The following is a 24,614-nucleotide window of genomic DNA, read 5'->3' as shown; positions in this document are numbered from 1 at the left end:
GCACAATTGGCTGCCATGTTTTGCCCACAAAATACCGTCACTATACTTTACAGTATATTGTGGAGCATAATAAGACATCTCACCGACATGATAAGATGCTATATGAAATGCAAGGATTAATATCATCATCATTAATTATTATCATTATTATTATTCTGCACAGCATTTATGTCTATTTCTCTCTCTCGCTGCGCAGTGCTGTCATGTCTTTATCTCAGTCTGTGTGTGGGCAATATTGTGTGTATTTGTCTGTAAGTTTGTGGACAATGGGGTAAGTATGTAGGCGGGCGGGGCAGTGGGGCAGTATGGGAGGTTGGGGTCAGTGTGGGAGGGGGGGGGTCAGTGTGGATGGGGGTGGTCAGTGTGGGGGGTGGCGGTCAGCGTGGGGGGGGGCGGTCAGTGTGGGAAGGGGGGGCAGTGTGTGTGTGTGGGGTGGTCAGTGTGTGTGGGGGGTGTCAGTGTGTGTGGGGGGTCAGTGTTGGGGGGGGTCAGTGTGGGGGGGATGGGGGTCAGTGGGGGTGGGGGTCAGTGTGGGGGGGGGTCAGTGTTTTGGGGGGGGTCAGTGTGGGGGGATCAGTGTGTGTGGGGTCAGCGTGTGGGGGGGTCAGTGTGTGGGGGGTCAGTGTGTGGGGGGGTCAGTGTGTGGGGGGTCAGTGTGTGGGGGGGTCAGTGTGTGGGGGGGTCAGTGTGGGGGGGTCAGTGTGTGGGGGGGTCAGTGTGTGGGGGGGTCAGTGTGTGGGGGAGTCAGTGTTTGGGGGGGTCAATGTGGGGGGATCAGTGTGTGGGGGGTCAGTGTGTGGGGGGTCAGTGTGTGTGGGGGGGTTCAGTGTGTGTGGGGGGAGGGTCAGTGTATGGGGGTCAGTGTGTGTGTGGGGGGGATGGGGGTCAGTGTGGGGGGGTGGGGGTCACTGTGTGTGTGTGGGGGGGTGGGGGGTCAGTGTGGGGGGGTCAGTGTGTGGGGGTCAGTGTGTGAGGGGTGGGGGTCAGTGTGTGGGGGGTGGGGGTCAGTGTGTGTGTGGGGGGGTGGGGTGTGTGTGGGGGGGGGTCAGTGTGTGGGGGGGGGTCAGTGTGTGTGTGGGGGTCAGTGTGGGGTGGGGGTCAGTGTGTGTGTGGGGGGGTGAGGGTCAGTGTGTGTGTGGGGGGGTGAGGGTCAGTGTGTGTGTGGGGGGGTGAGGGTCAGTGTGTGTGTGGGGGGGTGAGGGTCAGTGTGTGTGTGGGGGGGTCAGTGTGTGTGGGGGGGGGTGGGGGTCAGTGTGTGTGTGGGGGGGTGGGGGTCAGTGTGTGTGTGGGGGGGTCAGTGTGTGTGTGGGGGGTCACTGTGAGGGGGGGTCAGTGTGGGGGGGGTGAGGGTCAGTGTGTGTGGGTGAGGGTCAGTGTGTGTGGGTGAGGGTCAGTGTGGGGGGGTCAGTGTGTGGGGGGGTGAGGGTCAGTGTGTGTGGGTGAGGGTCAGTGTGTGTGGGGGGGGGTGAGGGTCAGTGTGTGTGGGTGAGGGTCAGTGTGGGGGGTCAGTGTGTGGGGGTGGGGGTGAGGGTCAGTGTGGGGGGGTGAGGGTCAGTGTGTGTGTGGGTGAGGGTCAGTGTGTGTGGGTGAGGGTCAGTGTGGGGGGTCAGTGTGGGGGGTCAGTGTGGGGGGGGGGTGAGGGTCAGTGTGGGGGGGTGAGGGTCAGTGTGGGGGGGTGAGGGTCAGTGTGTGTGGGGGTGAGGGTCAGTGTGTGTGGGTGAGGGTCAGTGTGGGGGGGAGGGTCAGTGTGGGGGGTCAGTGTGGGGGGTCAGTGTGGGGGGTCAGTGTGTGGGGGGGTGAGGGTCAGTGTGGGGGGTGAGGGTCAGTGTGGGGGGGTGAGGGTCAGTGTGTGTGTGGGTGAGGGTCAGTGTGTGTGGGTGAGGGTCAGTGTGTGGGGTCAGTGTGTGGGGTCAGTGTGTGGGGTCAGTGTGTGGGGTCAGTGTGTGGGGGGGTGAGGGTCAGTGTGGGGGGGTGAGGGTCAGTGTGGGGGGTCAGTGTGGGGGGTCAGTGTGGGGGGGGGGGGTGAGGGTCAGTGTGGGGGGTGAGGGTCAGTGTGGGGGTCAGTGTGGGGGGTCAGTGTGGGGGGTCAGTGTGGGGGGGTGAGGGTCAGTGTGTGGTGAGGGTCAGTGTGTGGTGAGGGTCAGTGTGTGTGGGTGAGGGTCAGTGTGGGGGTCAGTGTGTGTGAGGGGGGGTCAGTGTGTGTGGGGTGAGGGTCAGTGTGGGGGGTCAGTGTGTGGGGGGTCAGTGTGTGTGTGGGGGGTCAGTGTGTGTGGGGTGAGGGTCAGTGTGTGGAGGGGTCAGTGTGGGGGGGTGAGGGTCAGTGTGGGGGGTCAGTGTGTGTGGGGTCAGTGTGGTGAGGGTCAGTGTGTGTGAGGGGGGGTCAGTGTGGGGGGGGGGGGTGAGGGTTGGGGGGTATTTACCTCTGTGTCTCTCTGTGCCTCTGTTCTCAAACGGTCGCGGGTTCTCTCGGCTTCCGGTTCCAGGCTGTGCGGGTGTCGGGTGTCACAGTCTCGGGTCCGGAGGGAAACGCTTCTCTGCTCTCCCCCCCCCGGCGCGGCCCTCCAGGCTCTGTCCGTGTGTCTGCGCTCCGCTCCGCTCCGCTCGGTCGTGTCGGGAATACACCGCTCATCGGAGTGGTGACAGTCACATTGAGCGGCCCCGGGTCTCCCCCCCCGGGCTCTCCCCCCGCTCTCCCCGGGGCTCTCCCCCCCCGCTCCCCCCGGGCTCTCCCCCCCGCTCTCCCCCCCTGGTCTCTCCCCCCCCCGCTCTCTCCCCGCTCTCCCCCGGACGTCTTCAGAGGGTACACCACCTCAATATGTCCAACTGGAGTAAAGCTGCTCAGGTGAGAAGCACTGCCAACAAACTCACTCACTCACTGATCCACTCACTCACTCACTCACTGATCCACTCACTCACTCACTCACTCACTCACTCACTCACTCACTCACTCACTCACTCACTCACTCACTCACTGATCCACTCACTCACTCACTCACTGACCCACTCACTCACTCACTGACCCACTCACTCACTGATCCACTCACTCACTCACTCACTCACTGACCCACTCACTCACTCACTCACTCACTGATCCACTCACTCACTCACTGATCCACTCACTCACTCACTCACTGATCCACTCACTCACTCACTCACTGACCCACTCACTCACTCACTCACTCACTCACTGACCCACTCACTCACTCACTGATCCACTCACTCACTCACTGATCCACTCACTCACTCACTGACCCACTCACTCACTGATCCACTCACTCACTCACTCACTCACTGACCCACTCACTCACTCACTGATCCACTCACTCACTCACTCACTGACTGACCCACTCACTCACTCACTGACCAGCTCACTGACTGACTGACCCACCCACTCACTCACTCACTCACTCACTCACTCACTCACTCACTCACTCACTCACTCACTCACTCACTCACTCACTCACTCACTCACTCACTCACTCACCACTCACTCACTCACTCACTCACTCACTCACTCACTCACTCACTCACTCACTCACTCACTCACTCACTCAGTGACCCACTGACTGACTGACCAGCTCACTCACTGACTCACTGACTGACTGACCAGCTCACTCACTGACTGACTGACCAGCTCACTCACTAACTGACTGACTGACCAGCTCACTCACTCACTAACTGACTGAGTGACCAGCTCACTCACTAACTGACTGACTGACTGACCAGCTCACTCACTGACTGACTGACTAACTGACCAGCTCACTCACTAACTGACTGACTGACCAGCTCACTCACTAACTGACTGACTGACCAGCTCACTCACTGACTGACTGACTAACTGACCAGCTCACTCACTGACTGACTGACTAACTGACCAGCTCACTCACTGACTCACTGACTGACTGACCAGCTCACTCACTAACTGACTGACTGACCAGCTCACTCACTCACTAACTGACTGACTGACTGACTGACCAGCTCACTCACTCACTAACTGACTGACTGACCAGCTCACTCACTCACTGACTGACTGACTGACCAGCTCACTCACTAACTGACTGACTGACTGACCAGCTCACTCACTGACTGACTGACTGACCAGCTCACTCACTCACTAACTGACTGACTGACTGACCAGCTCACTCACTCACTAACTGACTGACTGACCAGCTCACTCACTCACTGACTGACTGACTGACCAGCTCACTCACTAACTGACTGACTGACTGACCAGCTCACTCACTGACTGACTGACTAACTGACCAGCTCACTCACTGACTGACTGACTGACTGACTAACTGACCAGCTCACTCACTGACTGACTGACTGACTGACCAGCTCACTCACTGACTGACTGACTGACTGACTGACCAGCTCACTCACTGACTGACTGACTGACCAGCTCACTCACTCACTCACTCACCGCCAGCTCTAACCCGCCGCTCGCTCACCTGGTGGATACTGCGCTGATGACACCACAGCCGAGGCTGAGGACCTGGAAGGGCAGAGCAGCCACTGGGGTCAGGGAGTCATAGGATCACACAGCACAGAAGGAAGGTTCAGCCCATCGTGTCTGTGCGGCTCTTTGACATGAGCTTCCCAAATCAATCCCAGTCCCACTCCCCCCATAGCCCCGCAAACCATCCCACTCAGCTCCTGTTAACCCTCCAAGCCAAAGCCCTGACGAGTAGGATGGTCCAGCTGGACAGACAGCGGTATGAATGGCAAGCTATGCAGTTTTAGCTGGCGAGACTCCAGCAGTCTCCCCAGCACACATTCTGGTGTCCCCAAGCCTTGGTGAGAGTATTAGGAAGTCCTGATATTATGTAAGCAAGATGCGTCCCTCCAGGGAGAGATTGTGCTTCCCATTCCAACAATCTGTCTCCATGGAATTTCCATGTGTAGGTGGGATGCATAGAATTCTTGGTTTGGTTTGGATACTCCGAATCCTGATGCATGTGACATCACCAACTTCGCTTTGGCCACTGGCACCGTTCCCACACCCTTAAAACAGCTACCATCGTCCCTATCATCAAAAAGCCTTCCCTGGACCCATCCCTGCTCTCAATTTATGCACTATCTCCAACCTTATTTTCCAAGGTCCTGGAACAAGTTATTGCTTTGCTCCTTCCTCTCCTGTCACTCCCTCTACGAACCCCTCCAACTGGATTTCCTTGCTGCCCACAGCACAGAAACAGCCTTGGTCAAAGGGACAAATGATATTTTGTCTACCTGTGACCAGGGCTCCCTCTGACTGCTCGTCCTCCTTGACCGCTCTGCTGGATTTGATACAGTTGACCACTCTATCCTTCTTCACCGGCTCTCCTGTCACTTCAACCTTCATATTTCTGTCCTTGACTGGTTGAAACCCTACCTTTCACACTATTTCCACTTTGTTTCCACAAGCAGCTTCTCCTCCATCCCCGCACAATCTCCTGCGGCGTTCCTCAGGGATCTGTCCAGTCCTCTTCAATATCTACATGCTCCCTCTTGGTGTAATCATCCGCAGACACGGGTCAACTTCCACATGTTTGCGGATGATATCCAACTCTAACTCTCTACCTCCACCCTCGACTCCAGGACCACTGCTATCCTGACAGAATGACAGAGTTCAACAATGTGAGAGCGACTCTCCATTTAGGAAAATGTATGCCATAACAATAACAAATTGCATTTATAAGGCACCTTCCACGTTGGGAGGACATCCCTAGTCATGGACAATGAGGGGTTTGCACCTGAGCTGCGGGTTGGAATCAGAGAGGGGCAGAGGGCAAGGGGGGTGGAGGAGGGAAAATGACAGAAGGCATGGTCGAAAAGGAAGGTCTTGAGATGGGCCTTGAAGGAAGCAAGGGAGGGGGAGGGCAGGGATGGAGTTCCAGAGGTTGGAGGCAGAAAGGCTGAAGGCCCGAACACCGATAGTGGAGCAGGCAGAGTGGGTGACGTGGAGCAGGCAGACCAGTGCCTGAAGAGAGGAGGAAGCGGATAGGTTGATGAAGTTTTAATAGGTCACAGAGATGGGGGGGAGCAAGACCGTGGAGGGCTTTAAAGATGACGATAAGAATCTTGAACTTCATCCTTCCTCTGCAGGATGGGGAGCCAATGAAGCTGGGCAAGGATGGGGGTGATTGGGTCACAAAGCTTAGTGTGGGAGAGGATACACACAAGATGTCCAATACGTGCAAGGCATTGGGCACATAGCACACAGATTGGGCTTTGGGTTCTGAGATCCCAACTTCGACAATCTTCCTTGTTTAGTGTGAAGAATAAGATGGGGTGTAATTTGGGCCCCTTGTGAGAAGGTTGTTGGAGTTCAGAGCTATGAAATTGTGTATAATTGTTGGACTGAATGATCTTTTCCTGTCCTCAAATTTCATATCTCACGGGTATTCAAAATGTATCTTTTATGTCTTACATTTTTCACCCTTTTCTTATTTTCTATGTACTTCTCGCAGCTCGTTCCTGGTAGCTGGCATCAAACTAAAGAGGGCTCAAACTCACTGTCAAATGATCAACTAGTGACTATCCTCCTTGTGGGGCGGGGGGGAAGTAAACAGAGTCTCCTTGGAGCTGAACTGATTCCCAAGATGACTTTTTGGCAATGGAATGACAGAATCGAGCCCACCCTCTGTGGTGGTCTCTGAAGTCCAGTTCCTGAGCAGGCAGGTCCGCAGTATTCCAGAGCACTGTTGATGACGGCACAACCAGCCTGGTTTATTGTCAGGGTATTGAAGGGCAGACCAGTCACTGGGGGCAGGGTTTCTTCCCTCTCAGCTCCTGTTAACCTGCAAGCCAAAGCCCTAAGGGTAGGGTGGGCCTAGTTGGCCAAGCAGTGAGAAACCTTGCCAGACAGTGATATCAATCGCAAGCTGTATCGTTTTAGCTGGTTCGACTCCAGCAGTACCCCATTGCACACTCTGGGGCCAAAAGCCTTGGCTCATGCCAATCTGCACCTATTACTCTGGGATTAGGTAAGAAGGATGTGCCCTTCCAGGGAGAGGGTGCACATTCCATTCCAATAAATATCTCTGGAATTTCCATGTATAGGTGGGATGCCCTGTTTGATATGGATATATTTAGCATGGTGATGGGTTTCCGTATGTGTAAGACACTTGGCTGACCCCACAAAAATCTATGTATTTTTGGTGACATATTGCTATATAATTTCAAGATATGTTCTATGCATTTTCTACTTAAAAACACATAGATTTTTCTCTCTTTTGGTTCCAGCAATGGGCCTCCTTTTCAAGAATTTGGTATTTGATTGATGCCAAAATGCAGCCACCTGGAAAGATTGCTTCTATGTGCTCAGTCAGACTTCAGGGGAAACATAAACCAATCTATCATGCACTGAGTAAGTATCCAAGATTGTTACTCCTTTTCCAAATATCAAAAGTGTCGGTAGTTGCACAAATGGCTTTTGAGTACAGATTCTTCTAACTATTGCACTAATTATCACAAATTGTGATGTGTCCTTTAATTTTAATGACCAACAAATTGAATTCTTAACAGTAATCTCTTCAACTATGCCTTCAGTCACCTTCCCTGTTCCCCACACACCCCTGCCCTAAATGGTGTTTGGCACTGTTATCTGTAAGGCACTCCGAGACGTTGCTCTACATGAAGCGTGATTATAAATGCAAGTTGTTGTTGTGTGGGCCAAGAATTCAATCTCCATCTTATAATTCAGCCTGGTGCATGTAATCTAAGTGAATCACAAGAGTTTTTTTTAAACTTGAAACTGCAAACTTGCTTCCTGTCACTCTTAAGTAACGAAGGAAAAAGGATCCAGAATATTAATCAACCATTTAAATCTGTATTTTGCTATTGACAAATTGTAGTTTGCTATTGGGATTCCCATAGTCCCAGTAGGACTAAAAGAATATGAATCTAGTGTTACAATCCACATTATACAATCTGGCAAACTGTATTCCATAGATGGGATACCCATAATCCCATTAGTACTAGAATGGTGCGAGTGGATAAAGAACATTTTGTTTTTCCCATTCATATGCTTTCTGCGTGGATTTTTAATATGGTTGATAAAAGAGTTCTAAAACATTGGTTCAAATGCTCAGTTAGTTTGGCTCTGCTTAACAATGATTAAAAAAAAGAACTTGCATATTTGTAGCACTTATGTATGAAAAGTCTCAAAATGCTTGACAGTAATTATTATCAAACACAGACAAACATTCGTGGAGTCCTGTAGCTCAGTGATAAGAGCACTCGCTTTGCAAGTGAGAGACCTGAGTTCAATTCCAGACAGGGCGAAACCTTGGGCAAGTTTCCTTACTCCACACAGAGCCTAATAATAATCCCTCCAAAACCAAAAACAATAATAAATTGGTCATTTTCAATCCACGACTGTTTGTGGGACATTGCTGTGCGCAATTGGCTGCCGCGTTCGCCCACAAATATACAGTCAATTCACTTTACAGTATATTCTGTGAAGCGCTTTGGGACGTCCTCCCGACGTGAAAAGCGCTATATCAAATGCAAGGATTATTATTATAGAGACATTTTGCACACAGAAAAGTCCAACATGAGGTGAATGACTGATTCATCTTGAAGATTGTTGGCCAGGATACTATATACTATAGTATATACTATAGACTATAAACTCAAGTCCCGGCATGTGGCTTGAACCCACAAACTTCTGACTGAGAGATGAGAATGCTACCAGCTGAATGAAGCAACCCAAATATCTCTTCCTACTATATGTTTAAAAATGGGATTGCTATTATTGAGAAATGAAAATAATTAAGGAATTTGAATAACTGAGGTTATGATAAAGAGTAAAGATGTACAATTGGAGGTGTATGTTTGTACACTTGCAGTCGTTTTTAAAAGAGAAGTGTAATAATTAAATGTGGCCACCAGATGGCAGGATAACTGCATTTTAAAGATTGCATTATTAAATCCCTCAGTTAGTCAGAGAGAACGTTTTATATAACGTTTAACAGACCGTAGCATCGGTCAAGTGTCGAATCTACACCAATACCCCATTGCTATGTCTTAGACATATTAATTTCCTAAAAGGCAGTGCCTATGTTTCAAAAATAATAGTACTTGCTGATTTTTCTTGCCATTTTGAAGATTTGCTTTGACCTCTCGTGCCTCATTGAGGTGGTCTGTTGGCAACCATTATGATTTAAAGTCTCACTTGTAATTACACATCCAGATATTTACAGCTTTAAAGTAACTAACTCTGAATGGAGAGGAATAGGAAAGCAAGAGCAAGTAAAGTTAAATGGATAGAAATGTGCAGCAATGGGGAACAACGACAGAGTGGCAGGAATAAAATAGCTGCCTTTGCATCACGTTGACCACTTAAGGAGAGAGTTTGAGGCATCTGTACAAGTTGTAAAATAGTTTCAGCAAGAATCATAAACTTCCATAAATCATAAAGAAGCACAGAACATTGTTCAAATGCTCTTACATGTGACACTAAGTTAAAATGCTACCTATTGATCATCTCTGACTGTGTGTATGCAGAGCGGAAAATCTGAAAACTAATTAAAAAAAGGATTCAAAAGTAGAAAAAAACACTTATTGGTCTTTTTATCATATATATATACATATTATGATCTACAATCTATTCAAATCTGCTGGAAATTCACAACATGTTAAATTGTGTGTGTCAGCCTGGCTCAGCGGTAGCACTCTTGCCTCTGAGTCAGAATGTTGTGGGTTAAACCGAGGTCCCGTCTGCCAGTTTATGTGGGCATTAAAGATCCCATAGTATTATTCAAAAAGAGAAGGGAGTTTCTCCCGGTATCCTAGGCAACAGTTCCCATAAAATTGGTTGCACACTGTTTCTAGGACATTCTGCGTGTAACTAGCTGCTGCATTTCACTCACAAAATACACAGTCAATCCACTTTACAGTATATCCTGTGATGGGCTTTGAGATGTCTCAACGATGTGAAATGCATTAAATGCAAGGATTATTATTATTGTTTCAGGTGCCTTCTTGTCCAAATAGAAAAATCAAGTAACTAAAATGTAAGGTGAAGTTTAGACAAGTATGCAGTAAGTACAAAGAGGCAGCAAACACAATGCCTGCAGTCACGAATATCCCTCTAAACGTACACTGGAATACTTCTGTCAAATATATGTTCAAATATCTTTGTGGCATTTGAAGAGAATGAACTTAAGAAGAACTCGTTATTAAAGGTTTATTCTCATGGTGAAGGGAATTTTTTTCTCAGGAAAGATTTAAATACATCCCTAAATTGCTTGTTCATGTGTACTAGACATATATTAGTTCTGACAACCTATTTGATTGTATGTGGAGCCTAAACTACTTATGTATGAGAGAGACCACGGATAATTTCTTTTTAATCCTCTCCAGTTTTTTCCCTAACCTCGGCTGAAGCTTTTTACTTTCAACACCAGCCCTCAGCTACAACACACTGGAGGTCATTCCTAATGTTTGAGTCTGGGTTAATTAACTCGAGTTGATGTTTGTAAGACTGTTTGTACCTTACTCTTTCCTCTCTTGCCATTCTGGCAGAGACCAGGAATCAAACACCAAGGCTTGATTCCTGGTCTCAGGAAGGTTGTTAATTTTAATATATTTGGTTAGCAACATAGAAACATAGAAATCTACAGCACAGAAAGAGGCCATTCAGCCATCAAGTTTGTACCAGCTCACAGAGCAAAGAGATCACTTCAATCCCATTGCTTTGGCTTATCCCCATACCTGTTCAAGCTCCTCTCTTTCTACTTCCCTCTTGAAAGCTACAATGGATTCTGCCCCCACCACCCTACTCACCCCTGATACTCGAGGTGAAAAAGTTTCACCTATTTCATTTAGGGATTTTGTGAATACAATGATGAAGCTGGTAATATCTAGGTTATACTTCATGAAAAACTAATACGTAGTTGAACTTCCTTGTCATTGTTGATGCAAAGTAGATGCGTGTGCTAATTTAACAGAATTAGTGGTAGAAGCTTCAAATACAGGGAGTTCCAGAACGCTGAAAATATAATAGAAGTATACAATTTTACAACATCCAAAATAGTTTCCTTTTTTTTTCTTTCCAATCATCACTTCCATGATCAATTCAGTATTTTCTGCATGTTTTTGGCGATGCAGAATTGAGAATAATGAAGCAGAAATACGCAAGCGATCTCTGGCAGTCAACATAAAGCCACTTAAAGCATGTTAATGCCAATTTAGATGTGCTTTTTGATAAATCTAACAACCTAAAGCATCTAGGCACTAATGCAAATTGGGATCTTTATATCTCAGACTTGCAATAAGCCATGTGTACTACAGTACAATGCTAAGTGCTGTGACTCGACCACAAATTGATAATTCCCACACGTTGATAAATCATGCAAGATCACGAGATAGGTTTTGATGAAAAAGCTCTTTAGTCGATTTGATCCTATGCATTCTGAATACTAACTTGAACAATTTGCCATTACAGACGTTTCTGAAATGAGTCCTAGTTTCCACCACCATTCCTGCTAACTCATTTTAACTTGTACATCTGTGTAAAAAAAATACTTCTTGGTGTCTGTCCTAAAAGTTACCTTCACAATTTGTTTCCTCTTGACTTTGGCATAAGTCTTACATAATTCTATGGTGACTAGAACTTTGATAACAGCTTGTGTTCCAGAGGTAATTACGGTCAAGTCTTACAACTGTGCATTTGTAGGCAAACACAGCAGCCATTTGGTGCAGCAGTTATTATTTCTTTATTAAGTAGTAAAAGGAATAATTGAGCAGTGCTTATAACGAGTAACCCCTATATAACATCATGTTGCAGTTCCATAAAATTAAGCACTGTATAATGGATCCACAAAAAAGCGAGGTGCTTTATATTAGCCCTCTCTCCCGCCACCCCATCCCCATGAGCAATTTTTTTTGTTTACACTTTTTATTTATAAATAAACAAGAGGCTGATGTTTACCTTGTTTGTCAACAGAACACTTTGCGGGGTTAGGATCTGATTAGCTCTAATATCTCATCATTTATTTTTCACACATAGTTGAAGCTAATTGAGACTGAAAAACACAAGGTCATGGATACTGAAATTGAAAGGTTTAAAGCTGCTACATATTTAAAGATTTTCAATCATGTCACTCCACATGATGGTTGCTATAACTTATTTCTGCATAACATTTGTGGGTAACACTTAACACAAAAAATTGTGTTCTTCCAAGCAAGTTTGGATGTTTGCGTTTTTCCCTTTATGTCTCCTTGCATGAAATACAATGCTGAGGCTGTCATGTGGTAAGCAATGAGCTAGAGAGGCATCTACTCGGTATAACTAGCAGGAATGATTAATGTAGTCGTCCATCCGTTTCCCCCGTGGCCCCCCCTCCTCCCCACTGACATCCTGGGAATAAAAAAACTTTTGTAATAAGTCCAGGGCACTTGAAACTGTACCTATAAGGGGAGCAAGGAATGAAGTGGCAACAGGAAAGGAGGAGTTGGAAGGAGAAAAATTGGCACGAATTCCTGTGGCAGAAAATCACTTGCTGCAGGTGGTGTCTGGAAGTCTCGAGGCTGTGTAGAAATTATGGAAACACAAAATGTGACATTGCTTCCAGTTTGGGACTGCATTTCGACTTTGGAGCCACAGGTTAAAAGTAGTATCAGTTACATGTGAAGCAGGCTCTGTGGTGTGCAGTGATTTTACTATGAGACATATGAATCATGCTTTTGGATCCCAATTGCTTTACTGCTGGAAGAAATAGGAAATTGTTTTGTGTAGTATAAACTGGGGATTAACATAATATCCACATGCTTAAAAGTTTTTTTTTGTCAATTCAACCACCTCTTCTGTTGTATTTCATCCAAGGTTTAATAATCAAAGTTTACATAAATTAGATAGGAACAAAGGCCATTCACCTACTCAAGCCTGCACCTTTCACTGTTACGCCTTTCTCGGTATACTATCGTTTGCTTACCCACCCACCCATCTCCTGAGGGGAAATATTCTGTAGCTACTGCCTGAACTCCAAACATAATTGAATAAAGTATCTATTTTATTCAAAAAAAGTATTTTTTCCATTCCTACAATTTCAATACAATATCATTTATATAGTGCCTTTCATACTGGGAGGATGTCTCAAAGTGGTTTAAAAAGCTGGCTGGATAAACCCGATGCGGGAGTTGGGAGTTGAAGAAGGTGGGTGGGAGGGTTTGCAAATGTGACCAAAAGTGCAGTTAAAGAGGTATGTATTGAGGCAGGCTTTGAAAATGGGGAGTGAGGAAGATATCTTCACTTCATATCAAGCTTCCTTCTTTCCACAGACAAATTTCTTCAGCCCCTCCCCTCACTGCAGTTGTAGCCAGGGGAGTGCTTGTTCATCTTATACAATGCTGTTTTAAACAGCTAATTATCCTTTTTTTTAAGGGAGTAAAACAACGTGCCATGAACTGCTTTGATGGATGTCTGTTTCACATATCCACGGCTTGGATGGGTAGAAAGAGAAGGAAAGGAAAAGATTACTGTCTTCCTCAAATTTTTTTTTAAAAATTTAAAATTTTGTCTTCTTATGCATTAACAATTGAATAAGCAAGCCAAACTAACCGGCAAAAGGGCTGCATAAATGGTTCCAGCTTTAAGTCAAAATTTCTTCACGTAGATTTTATTTTTAGAGAAATGTAATTGAATTCTTCATAAGACTATACACACAACTGTTCCTAAGAGTAGTATAGACTAGTTACTGCATTGGACAGTCAAAGGAGCCAGAGAGCCTATAATGTCTGTCTGAAATTTTCATTGAGTGTGGTGGACAACAACAGCTTGCATTTATATAGCTCTCTTCATGTAGGATAGCATCTCAGAGCTTCACAGAGCTGACCGGAAGCCCAAGCTGGGGATGGGGGGAGCTGAGGAAGGTGGTGAGAAGAGGAAGGGGAAGAGGGAGAAGGTGACCAATTTCCAGTCAGAAAGAAAGATCTTAAAGTGAGCTTTAAACGTGGTGGGAGAAGGGGCAAGGCAGAGAGACTCTGGGATGGAGCTTCAGAAAGCTAGACAAGAATGGCTGAAAGTTTGCCCGTGGTGGAGCAGTCAGGCAGGGGCATGAAGCAGGTGGGTGTTCACCGAATAGAGAGAGCAGCCAGGTTGGAAGAGTTGCAGGAGATCACAGAGTTAAGGCGGGTGAGGCTATGGGGATTTGAACATTAGGACGAGGATCTTGAATTCAGTTCCCTGGTGGATGGAGAGCCACTGGAGCTGAGACAATGGAGTGAAGCGCTCATGGAATAGAGTTCAAGCCGAGTTCCTTATCCAAGGCAAGCTGGAAGCTGTCCACGTGCATAAGAATGCCATGGTTTCGCCCTCTGCCTGGAATTGAACTCAGGTCTCTCGCTTGCAAAGCGAGTGCTCTAACCACTGAGCTACAGGAATCTCACTGATATCTTATCTATTCAAACCTCAGTGATACTCTGCATCCCAGCATTTAATTGTAAAAGTGCAGGTGGCCCAATAATATGGGAAAAGAACAGTGAATATGATTTGACTCTGCAGCCACTTTAGAGACACACAAATCCTGCTTGGCTCTAACCAGGTTCCTGTCTGCCTCAGACAAGTGGAGCATCCTAAAACTTACCACTCAAGCACTATGGTTTTCTTAATGCCAATAAGTCACAGTTCTGGCCAACATCAATGGAACATATCCCAGTGTCTGACTTTTACATAGTAAATCCGTGATGTGAATTGCAGCTGTTGTTGTATAGCCCATTAGTCACATATAAACAACAGATAATTTACTGATCTATGTCTGGCTCTGTTAGCATACAGATCCTTTAAGCTTCAGGTCCTTTAAGCTAGAAATAAAACGTGTTAAATTAGACTCTGTAAGTACACAAAAGATGATCATTTTTATAGACATTAAAATTTAATGTTTGATGCTTTTAATTGTTGGAATCCTGAGATTTTAAGGTTCATGTGAGCATGTTAAGGAGCTTCCAGTGTACAATGACACTCCAATAACCTCTCATGTATTCAATTATTAGTTTGCTAACCTCTAACTGATGTGTCAAGGTCTTGCTTGTTACAACAATTTAGTAATAAACTCCATTCTAGTCTACATTGATGTAAAATCAACTGAACAAAAACTATTACACATTAACTGCCTTTTCTTTTGTACTCAATAAAACAAGAATATGAAGTGCAGCTGCTATAGAAATTAATCGGATTAAATTTGATTGACAGAAGTCGTTTGGGCTTCTTTGGACAATTGTCTGGTTATTCTTGGCCATTTTCATTTAAAAGTGATTACAGATCTGGAATCCTTTCATCTGAAGCCCTTTCGTCCAAAAAGATATTTCATTTTATTGGGTTAGGCATCAATTTGAATACCTCTGGCTCAGTTTTTGAGATATCTTGGATTTTTTCTGCATTCTTTTCTGTAAATCTTTTTTATTCTCCACACAAAATCAACTGCTGTATGCAATTGGTCGCCGTATTTCACTCACAAAGTCAGCCAGTTCACTTTACAGTATATTCTGTGAAGCGCTTTGAGACGTCTTGAAGACATGATAAGGTGTTTTATTATTATTAAATGCAAGGATTATTATTATTATTTATCCCTACTCTGGCTCCATGTTATTTCTATAAATAATCCATGCAAGTAAATACTAAGTCTGGATTCTCAGTGTCCCAAAAGGAGTGCAAGAATTGATATCAAATTTATCAAATCGTGAGACTTGGGAGTGTATCATCAACTTTCTTTCTTGGCAGGATAGCACATATTGCTTGGTTGGATCCTGTCCATACTTGGTGCTAATACAATAACTAAATAATAGTTCTATAAATTGTAAAAAAATTCTATACAATAAATTTCTATGATTCAAATACCTTCAAGGTCTTGTATGTGCTGCCTCTTCTCCAATGCACTCTCACCGATTTAAGTGTGTGTGTGGTGGGGGTGGGGGGAGGGGGAAGGAGGGTGTTTGAGGGGTGCTGCTGTGGTTTCACAGAATCACGCAAGCGGCCGCATTTGAGAAACGCTGCTATAGTACAATATAGTTTACATTTATATTGTGACTTTCACATCAGGAGGCTGTCCCAAAGCACGTACACACTGCTGGATGAGTACTTGAGCGGGGGATGGGAGTTGAAGGGGCTTCTGGAAGAGGAAAGATGACCAAAAAGAGAGAGAGATGCCTTGAAGAGGGAGCAAGTCAGAGGGACTTCGGAATGGATATTACAGAAACAAGGGCAGAATGGCTGAAAGTCTGCCTGCCAATGCATAATTGAGTTACTAGTTACGAAACATAGGAACCTGTGTTTGTTGTGTAAATACAAATGTGTTTATGACAATTCAAGTTAATCCTTACTTCATCAACATTGAAAATTGAGCACCTGATAATTGGAAGAGATTTGATTATTTTAAAATCGTATTGCATATAGGTGTGCATCTCATTTTAGGTTAGAATCAAATCTGCATAAATATGAAAAGCTGAGTAAACCACATCCTAATCTAATTTCAAATGTCACTGGAGCTTTTAAAGAAAGTGGGTAGGGGAAGAGATGTTGATCTTTGCCATGGAAACAATCCGGCTTGTGAAGTATTTGGGCGTGCCGACATTCTTGCTGGAGGAATTCCTCTCACCACTACCAACCCCACCTGTAAAGTCTGACAAGTTGGAACAAAAACCTTCGTCTACTGGTTCCAGAAATTCTTGAAAGCTTTCTAGCAGATTGCACTCTAAAAAAGAAGCAATTTAAGTGGAAAACATTATTAGTTATCCCAAAGAACTATTATGTCAGCTTGACTGAGTTAACAGAAACTCTTGCCTCTGGGTCAGAAGATTTTAAGCTCCATGCCATAACATGAGCTCCTACACTTAGGCACAGCACTGTTTTGCTGAGAGGTGCTGGCCTTTGGATGAGATGTTAAATGAGGTGTCTTCTGTCCGATCAGGTGGCCGTTACGATCCTATGATACTATATTGAAAAAAAGAAGAGTTTCTTTCTCCTGGTGTTCTGGCTAAAAATTATCCAGAAAAATTGGTCATTCACCTCATAGCTGTTTGCGGTACCTTGCTGTGCGCAAATGGCTGACAGGATTGCCTACAATTATTCCTAAACTACACTTGTCAGCAATTACCTGTAAAAAGCACTTTACAAGATTTGACCCAATCAGGGACCATATCAAATGCAAAGATTATTACAATGTCCTATGTTGTAGTAACTGTAAAAGGCACTTCACAATTTTTTTTAGGCAATAATTACTCCCTTCGCCACAAAAACTACTGATGATTTTTCGAGCTATCAAGGTTCAATGTGTGAGGCATGCTGCAACAAGCTGGTGCTCTGTTATGTGTAATGTTAGTTCGACATGAGTTTATGCACCGTTTGCTGCAGACTGAGTTTCTCATCTACAATAGATTTTACAGAAGTAAAATTAAAAATTAAGTATTGTTACATTTCATAAAATAATATTTCATAAATGATAATTTCTTAATGTTTTATCAGAATGAGGGTGCCAATTCTTACAGAATGGAGTATTTTTCTACTTTCCATACTGAAAAAGAGAACCAAGCACTTCCAGGTCAGATCTAGTATGAACTTGATGCAGAGTAAAACTCTGGTGTGCAACCATAGTGTGTTTCAAATTCAACTTCTGAACAGCCCTTACCGCACAAATGCTATCACACCAGCTATTTTTCTCTCAGTGAGGTTACTGCAGAAATACAACTGTAGTGTCAGAGAGTTAGTTATGATTTTACCATGAGCATATCCATAGAAATATACACATTTATAACCATTGACTTGCCAACACTATCCTTCCAACAGTACAATCCTCTATAATCCGATTAGGTGTGACTACACTTTTCTTTTGAATTTGAAAATTGATTGATTGTATTGAGGATTGGGTGATTAAACTGGATTTTGTCTAGTTGTCTTCAGAGTTGCTTGTACAGGTAGTTTATTTTTTAAATGCATCAATTCACAAAATAAAACTGCATTACCAAACCTGTCAAGTATTTTTGTGTAAAGATGTACCATCCATCAACACTTGAGTAACCAAATGTAACTTATTCGCAGGTGACTGTGGAGATCATGTTGTGGTGGTAAATACGCAACACATTGCATTCTCTGGAAATAAATGGGAACAGAAGGTGTATTCCTCTCACAGTGGGTAAGTAAGAACATAATAAGAATAAATGAGCTGCAATATTAGGTCAGGGCCAAATAAATTTCATTGTGCTCAGCTGGCCTATATTTCCGTTATCATGTTCAATAATCCTTCTGGAGGATTGTGTTTATTGACCAGACTTCTCAACCTGGCTTCTTATATGTATTCCACCTTGAAAAAAAATGTAACTGTAGAAGCTCACAGACATTATGGCAGCCTGCACTTTTAAAGTATCTATGATGAATTGCAGTTGCCTGTTCATAATACAACTTGAGCACAATGAATTACATTTAAACAGACAAAGATGTATAAAATATATATAAAATTATTGTTATTAATATTGTTTGAGAAAATAAATAGACACGGTCCAGAAATTACTAAACTGTTTACATTAGTTGCAGGTATGTTAAATACTTGAACAGTATCTGCAATAATTGTGCTACTATAGTTACTTACTAAAGACCTTTGGTATTGACAGATCTTGGAAATGCTTTAGCATTGTTTTAATTTTCAAGTTACCCAGGTGGATTTCAGCAAGTGACAGCCGCTCAACTGCATCACAAAGACCCCATTGCAGTAAGTACTGAACTGCTCGATTATAATTTATTATTCTCCCTCAGGACCTAAACACAAATAATTCTAAATTGCATTTGAATGTAGTTCAAAAATCCAGGTGGTGAAACACAGGATTTGTTTAGAAAACATTGTAAATATCTGCAATTCTCTTTTGGGACACAGCAGAAAATCAATGTTGTATATGTCCACTGGTGGGTGCCTCGGTAACCCGAGAACATTGATTTAAAATAGTTGTTAAAAGAAACAGAGGGGAGGTGAGGAGAATTTTTTTTACACAGCGAGTTGTTTGAATCTGGAACGCATTGCCTGAAAGGGTGGTGGAAGCCAATTTGATAACAGCTTTTAAGAGAAAATAGATGATTATTTGGGGAGGATAAGTTTGCACGGCTCTGGGGAGAGAGCAGGGGAGTGGGATTGAATTGGACAGCTCTTTTCAAAGAGCCGGCACGGACACGATGGGCCGAATGGCCTCCTTCTGTGCTGTATAATTCTATGATTCTACGAAATCCAGAATAGGTGAAGCAGACGTGATAGTGAGATAAACCATTGGAAAGTGCTTCCACATAGCACTGAAGATAAAGCCAGAATACAATTTATCATGTAGATTTGGTGCACTAAAATGCCATTTTAATATTAATATTACCAATATTATAAAAATGCTATTTTACCCATCTCCACTTGATGTAAAAATGTTTAATATTTATTATAAAAATGTTTACAGCCTTGCCTTTGAGAGATTTTCTTGCATGACCCGAAATTATCTCTGAACCTGTTATGTTGAAACTAAAGCCTTGTGCTTTTTCATGTAATCTATAACTGAACACTTGGGAGTGCTATTTCCATACTTCAGTTATCAGCTCATAATGAAAATATTCTGGATAATAGTTCATTTTGTGATCACACTACACCACACTTTGTTGTGTAATTTGTAATAATCAATCACTGAGACAGCAATCCTGGATACAATCCTGCACAATTCCCATTTGTATTGGATGTGCTCTGTGCTACACCAAACAGATTTTCTAAATCCATCACAGAGATGTCCAGTTTAAGTAAATGCAGATGGCTACGTCATTGAACACCATTATATCAAAAGAATTTGTGGTGTCTTGTTTCACTTGTTCAAAAGTGAAAATGGTGAACCCATCTGCCTTTTCCAACCTCAACATAATAAGCTTTCAGTCGTTTTTGTTCAAGAAGAAACTCTTCAGTTCTTCCTCCACATTTGCAGAAGTGAAGTTTACAAAAAGACATAAGCAGTGATCTTGAACTTTTTGTAACTTTCATTTTTTGTAGACTGTGAGAAGTTTTTCAGAATGATGCACAAAAAAAGGTGCCACAAATGATTTTGTCACGCTAATAGATATTAAATTAGCGATATCTGTTGTTTTATTGTTCACTGCCAAAATGCCACAGCACAGTAAGAACTGTTGTCATTGCCCATGTCTAACCTATTAATCATTGTGCAGGTATTAAATAACTTTTGTGGTATTTCTGAACTCTGCACATTCATGCACTGACATACTGTGACATGCATTGTAAATAGTTGGTGCTTTCCCCATAGTTCTGCACATGGTGAGTTCCCTCCCACTTTCAGAGGGACTGCCTTGAAAATCTACTTTCTTCCTCTCTTGGCTTTCTTAAGAGGAGTAAAACTTTGAAGTGAGTTCATATGACCTACTTCCAGGCTTCGTCTTTATTAATCAATCATTTTGTCTACATGGGAGACTAATGTAGGTTGGTTCAATTTTTGTAAGGGCATACCTTGAATTGTGAACAATTTGTAGTTTAGATGTGAGCAAAAACAACTAGTGCTTTACTCCAAATATGCTGTGGCATTGCAGCAGCACACAAACAAGCAGCTTTCCCGCAACTGATTACTGGGTTTTAATGTTGATTTCTATGACCAAGGTTAATGTCGGCTCCCTTTTTGTGTTGCTGAAGTAATCTGCTCTTTCTGAAAAGCTTCCCACAATTTACAAAAGAGAGTGGACAAAGAAGACCTGTCCTTACAAAAAGTGAGCCAGGCTGCCACAAGCTCCCATGTAAAGCATTTGAACACTCAGAAGCACCCCCGCCCCCCCCACCTCCCAGCTTAGAAATAGAACATTTATGTATAATCTCAGGGGAGTAAGGCAGGAGGCCTTAGACATTGTTTTGTAGAAATAATGTATTTCAGATATGCTCTGTGTGGAAGCTCGATCAATTAGAGCTCTAGATATTTGCTTGAAGGTCAATGAGATGATTTATCTGAAAAAAAATAGCTTTCTATTTGTCATTTTAGTCAGTATATGATACTATTTCTGCTGAAATTTACAAGGGATGGAGAACTTCTTGGCACTGCAACCATGCAAGAAAACAGGACAGTTTGATAATGACACAAATCACTGTGGGCTATTTCTACAACAATAAATCAGCAATATAAAGTCAGGATAATGATAGAATTTCTGCTTTCTGAGGCGTACATTTGTATTATGATATGGTTTTCAAATTATTTTTAGGAGCAAACTTGCCTTGTGATCTTTTTTAAAAAGATAAAAATTGAAAACTGTCAGTCATATTCATACCAATGCTGGCATCCTTCACTGAACTACTATATACCTGTTTTCTCTTTTGGCACCAACATTTATTTTCACAACAAACCTAACTCTTGGTTCATGGCCCTATATGTTTTTGGGAATTGCGCATGTTTAATTTCATGTAGAAACTTCTGAGTGAGAATATCGCAAATTTAAATGGGAATGCAGAAGACAGTTTGCACACAAACTGATTGCCAATTGTTTTCTGGGGGTGGGGGGGTTTGTTGGCCAGGATACCAGGAAAAACTCACTTTTCAAATTGTGCGATGGTATTCTTTGTGATGGTGGAGTCCTGTAGCATATTGGTTAGAGCACTCATCTCGCAAGCAAGAGGACCTAGGTTAGATTCCTGGGCAGGGTGAAATGTTAGGCAAGTTTCCTTACTCCACATGCCTGTTTACTAAGCAGTAAGTAGGAACCCAATTGTTAATCGATTGATGGATCGCTTTTCCAGGGATAATAATCTCTTAATAAAATAATATTAAATTTAAAAAAATAATAATTTGATCACTCAATCCACGACTGTATGTCAGACACTGCTGTATGCAATTGGCTGCCATGTTTAGCCCATAAAATATACAGTCAATTCACTTTACAGTATATTCTGTGAAACGCTTTGAGGCGTCTTGAAGACGTGATAAGGTGCTGTATCAAAATGCAAGGGTTATAAATGCAAGGATTATTATTATCTTTAATATCTTTAATATTCACCTGAATGAGCTGATGAGACCTTGGTTTAACACATCACCTGAAGAACAGCACCCTAAAAAATCAGCACCCAATCAATATAGTTTGCGAGTTCAAAATCCCAATAAAATGTTACTTTATAATCCAATCTAGTTTTGTGTTGCCATTTCACAATCTCAGTTGTGTTTGAAACTGCTGAAATCAGGGTGATTTATTCAAGTATGTCAAATTATTGTTTCAAACCAATAATATCTGTGTATGGAGAAAAATTCCACCTGGGTCTAGGTTTAGACTTTTTTATCTTCGTATTTCAGGGTGTGCAAATTTTGGATAATTCTTAAATTCATTCTTAATTTTAAAGCCTTTCAAGAATCAGCAGCACCTAAAAGAACTCACAGAAAGCCTACTGGCTTCAAAATTACAATTGTTTTGAAGAATTGTCCAAAATTAGCTTTTTCTGAAATGCTAAGGAAAAATATATACTCGCTTCCAGAAATAATAATCTCTAGAGTTTACCATGAATCTTGTGAGTCGTTTTGAGGCAGCCTCGTGAAAGGTGCTAAGGTACTATATCAAATTCAACTATTATTTTATATATTACAGCCATATCACTGCAGTTTAAGCGCTCCGGGACATTACTTCGCGTGAAAGGTGCTATGTAAATGCAAGTTGTTGTTGCTGTTGTTATTTATCATTTTTCCGGGGTTAATAATTCCTTTTTTAAAAAAAATTGGTCAATTGAATCCACGACTGTTTGTGGGACACTGCTGTGCGCAATTGGCTGCCGCATTTCTCCCACAAACTATAGTCAATTCACTTTACAGTATATTTTGTGAAGCGCTTTGAGATGTCTCAAAGACATGATAATGCTCTGTATCAATTGCAAGGATTATTATTATTATTATTTATAAGCACTTTAATTTTTAAACAAAATCTATAAAGATTAACTGCTGCAAACATAAAGGGAAAAAATAGTTTTTCCACAGCCTTTCATTGTGCATAGGACATACACTGTTTCCAAAAGCAACAAGGGAGTAGAGAACATTAACTATCTGCACCAGTGAGTTTCCTAAGTTACTGTCTCCACCCTTATTGAACAATACACTGGAAGTTAAAATGTTCCAAATATTAGACCTTAAAAATCCAATCTATGTGTTAGTACAAGTCAGCAGTTTACACATTGTAGTTGTATCCTAGTTTTGTTACAGCCAAACTCAAAGCCAATGTGCTGGCAAGCTGATAAAACATTCAAGATCAGCTAGTAATTTTGTGGGAAGTCACTTTTTAAAAATATATATTCTTTAACTTTTGATTAACAATGTTTGCATCTTTTATTTAATATACTCATAAATAAATGTACATGTGTTAATTAGGTAAATCAATACTAATAAACAGCACAGATTTAAGTGGAGTCAATTTATTTTGAAAATGCTTTAAGATGCAGTACACACTGCTGCCCTAGTGTCTGCTATTGCTATAAAATCAAAAATGTATTGTGCAAGTCTTCTTTTAATCCTCTGGTTAGAAGCACTTATTGTCAGTGTAAAGCAACTCCTCCCTTTCCTGTTTCTACATGTAATCAAGACAACAGCACACAGAAGAAATTTGCTTCACAATTGCATAAATGGAGAACCTGAAAATGCAAATCATGGTAATTATCCATGGGGTTTTAGTGTCTTCCCACCTCCTCATGGAGAGATATAGTCACCATATTATCATACACCTAGACACTGATTCAATCTATATTTGGAGTTATCCAGTCACAAAAGTAATGGTGTTCTAATGTGGAAGATTGGTTGAAAGATGGCTTTTAAAATTTGTCTTGTCTTTATATTGAAACTTCATGGAGATGAGTTAACCACTTTAAGGAAGAAATCCACACATGTCTGTTGTAAAATTTTATGTAAATTCTCAAGTGCATTTTGTTCACTTAGATCTTCCTTTTTGGAATGTAACGATCACACTGTTGTATTTTTCAGTCCGGTTCAGTTTGTAGCACTCTTGCCTCTGAGTCAAAAGGTTGTGGTTTCGAGATCCACACTGGGACTTTGAACTCGTATAATTTTGGCTGATATTCTACTGCAGTACTTGGTGGGGTGGTGGTGGGGGCTGCGATACTGTTGGAAATGTTGTCCTTTGGAATCAAAATAATTAAATCAAGACCCTGTCTGCTTGTTCAGCAGGATGTTAAAACATCCATGGCACTATTTGAAAAGAGAAAGGAGTTTCTCCCCATGTCCTGGTCAACGATCCTCCAAATGCAACTGTTTATTTTGTGGCTATTTGTGGGACATTGTGTGCAAATTGGCTGCCTCAACAACATACAGCCTAGACAGTTACTACACTTTACAGTAAATCATGTGAAGCTGAGTCATCCTGACATGAAAGGTTAAATGCGAGGATTGTTATTATATTACTATTTTTAGAAAAAACTTTGTTCTTTTAGAATTTGTACACTCAGTTTTATCAATACTTGGTTGCAGCATAATCATTGGTAACTAAAGTGTTTTTGCCCAATTTTGTCTGTAGCTATTGTAATACTAGTCACAATAGGTTGGATTGTGTATTCTTTTAATATTTCTGACAACTTAATGCTCTTGTTCTATCTTAAGATAATTATAAACAAAGCGGCTTGAGTTATAAAGGTGTGTTTTCTTAACAG

The 24,614-nt window shown here is 42.7% G+C and overlaps 2 protein-coding genes across 2 annotated transcripts in view; one reads left to right on the top strand and one right to left on the bottom strand.

Annotated features, from left to right (window-relative positions):
• The window catches only part of LOC103187834 (MDM2 binding protein), a 66,165-nt gene extending 63,622 nt beyond the window's left edge, over positions 1-2,543 (bottom strand). Inside the window, exon 1 of the mRNA XM_042346897.1 lies at positions 2,421-2,543. The gene's annotated coding sequence lies outside the window, so the exon portion shown is untranslated. The remainder of the gene's footprint in view (positions 1-2,420) is intronic.
• Positions 2,544-2,765: 222 nt separating this feature from the next.
• The window catches only part of mrpl13 (mitochondrial ribosomal protein L13), a 58,873-nt gene continuing 37,024 nt past the window's right edge, over positions 2,766-24,614 (top strand). The window contains exons 1-4 of the mRNA XM_042332470.1: positions 2,766-2,842; positions 7,228-7,351; positions 18,020-18,113; positions 18,626-18,686. Coding sequence (XP_042188404.1) covers positions 2,816-2,842; positions 7,228-7,351; positions 18,020-18,113; positions 18,626-18,686 — 306 coding nt within the window. The 5' untranslated portion in view covers positions 2,766-2,815. The remainder of the gene's footprint in view (positions 2,843-7,227; positions 7,352-18,019; positions 18,114-18,625; positions 18,687-24,614) is intronic.

Source organism: Callorhinchus milii, unplaced genomic scaffold (assembly GCF_018977255.1).
Source record: "Callorhinchus milii isolate IMCB2004 unplaced genomic scaffold, IMCB_Cmil_1.0 Scaffold2, whole genome shotgun sequence".
Lineage (NCBI taxonomy): Eukaryota > Metazoa > Chordata > Chondrichthyes > Chimaeriformes > Callorhinchidae > Callorhinchus > Callorhinchus milii.
The sequence above is the reverse complement of the archived record's forward strand: the minus strand, read 5'-3'. Positions and strand labels throughout refer to the sequence as shown.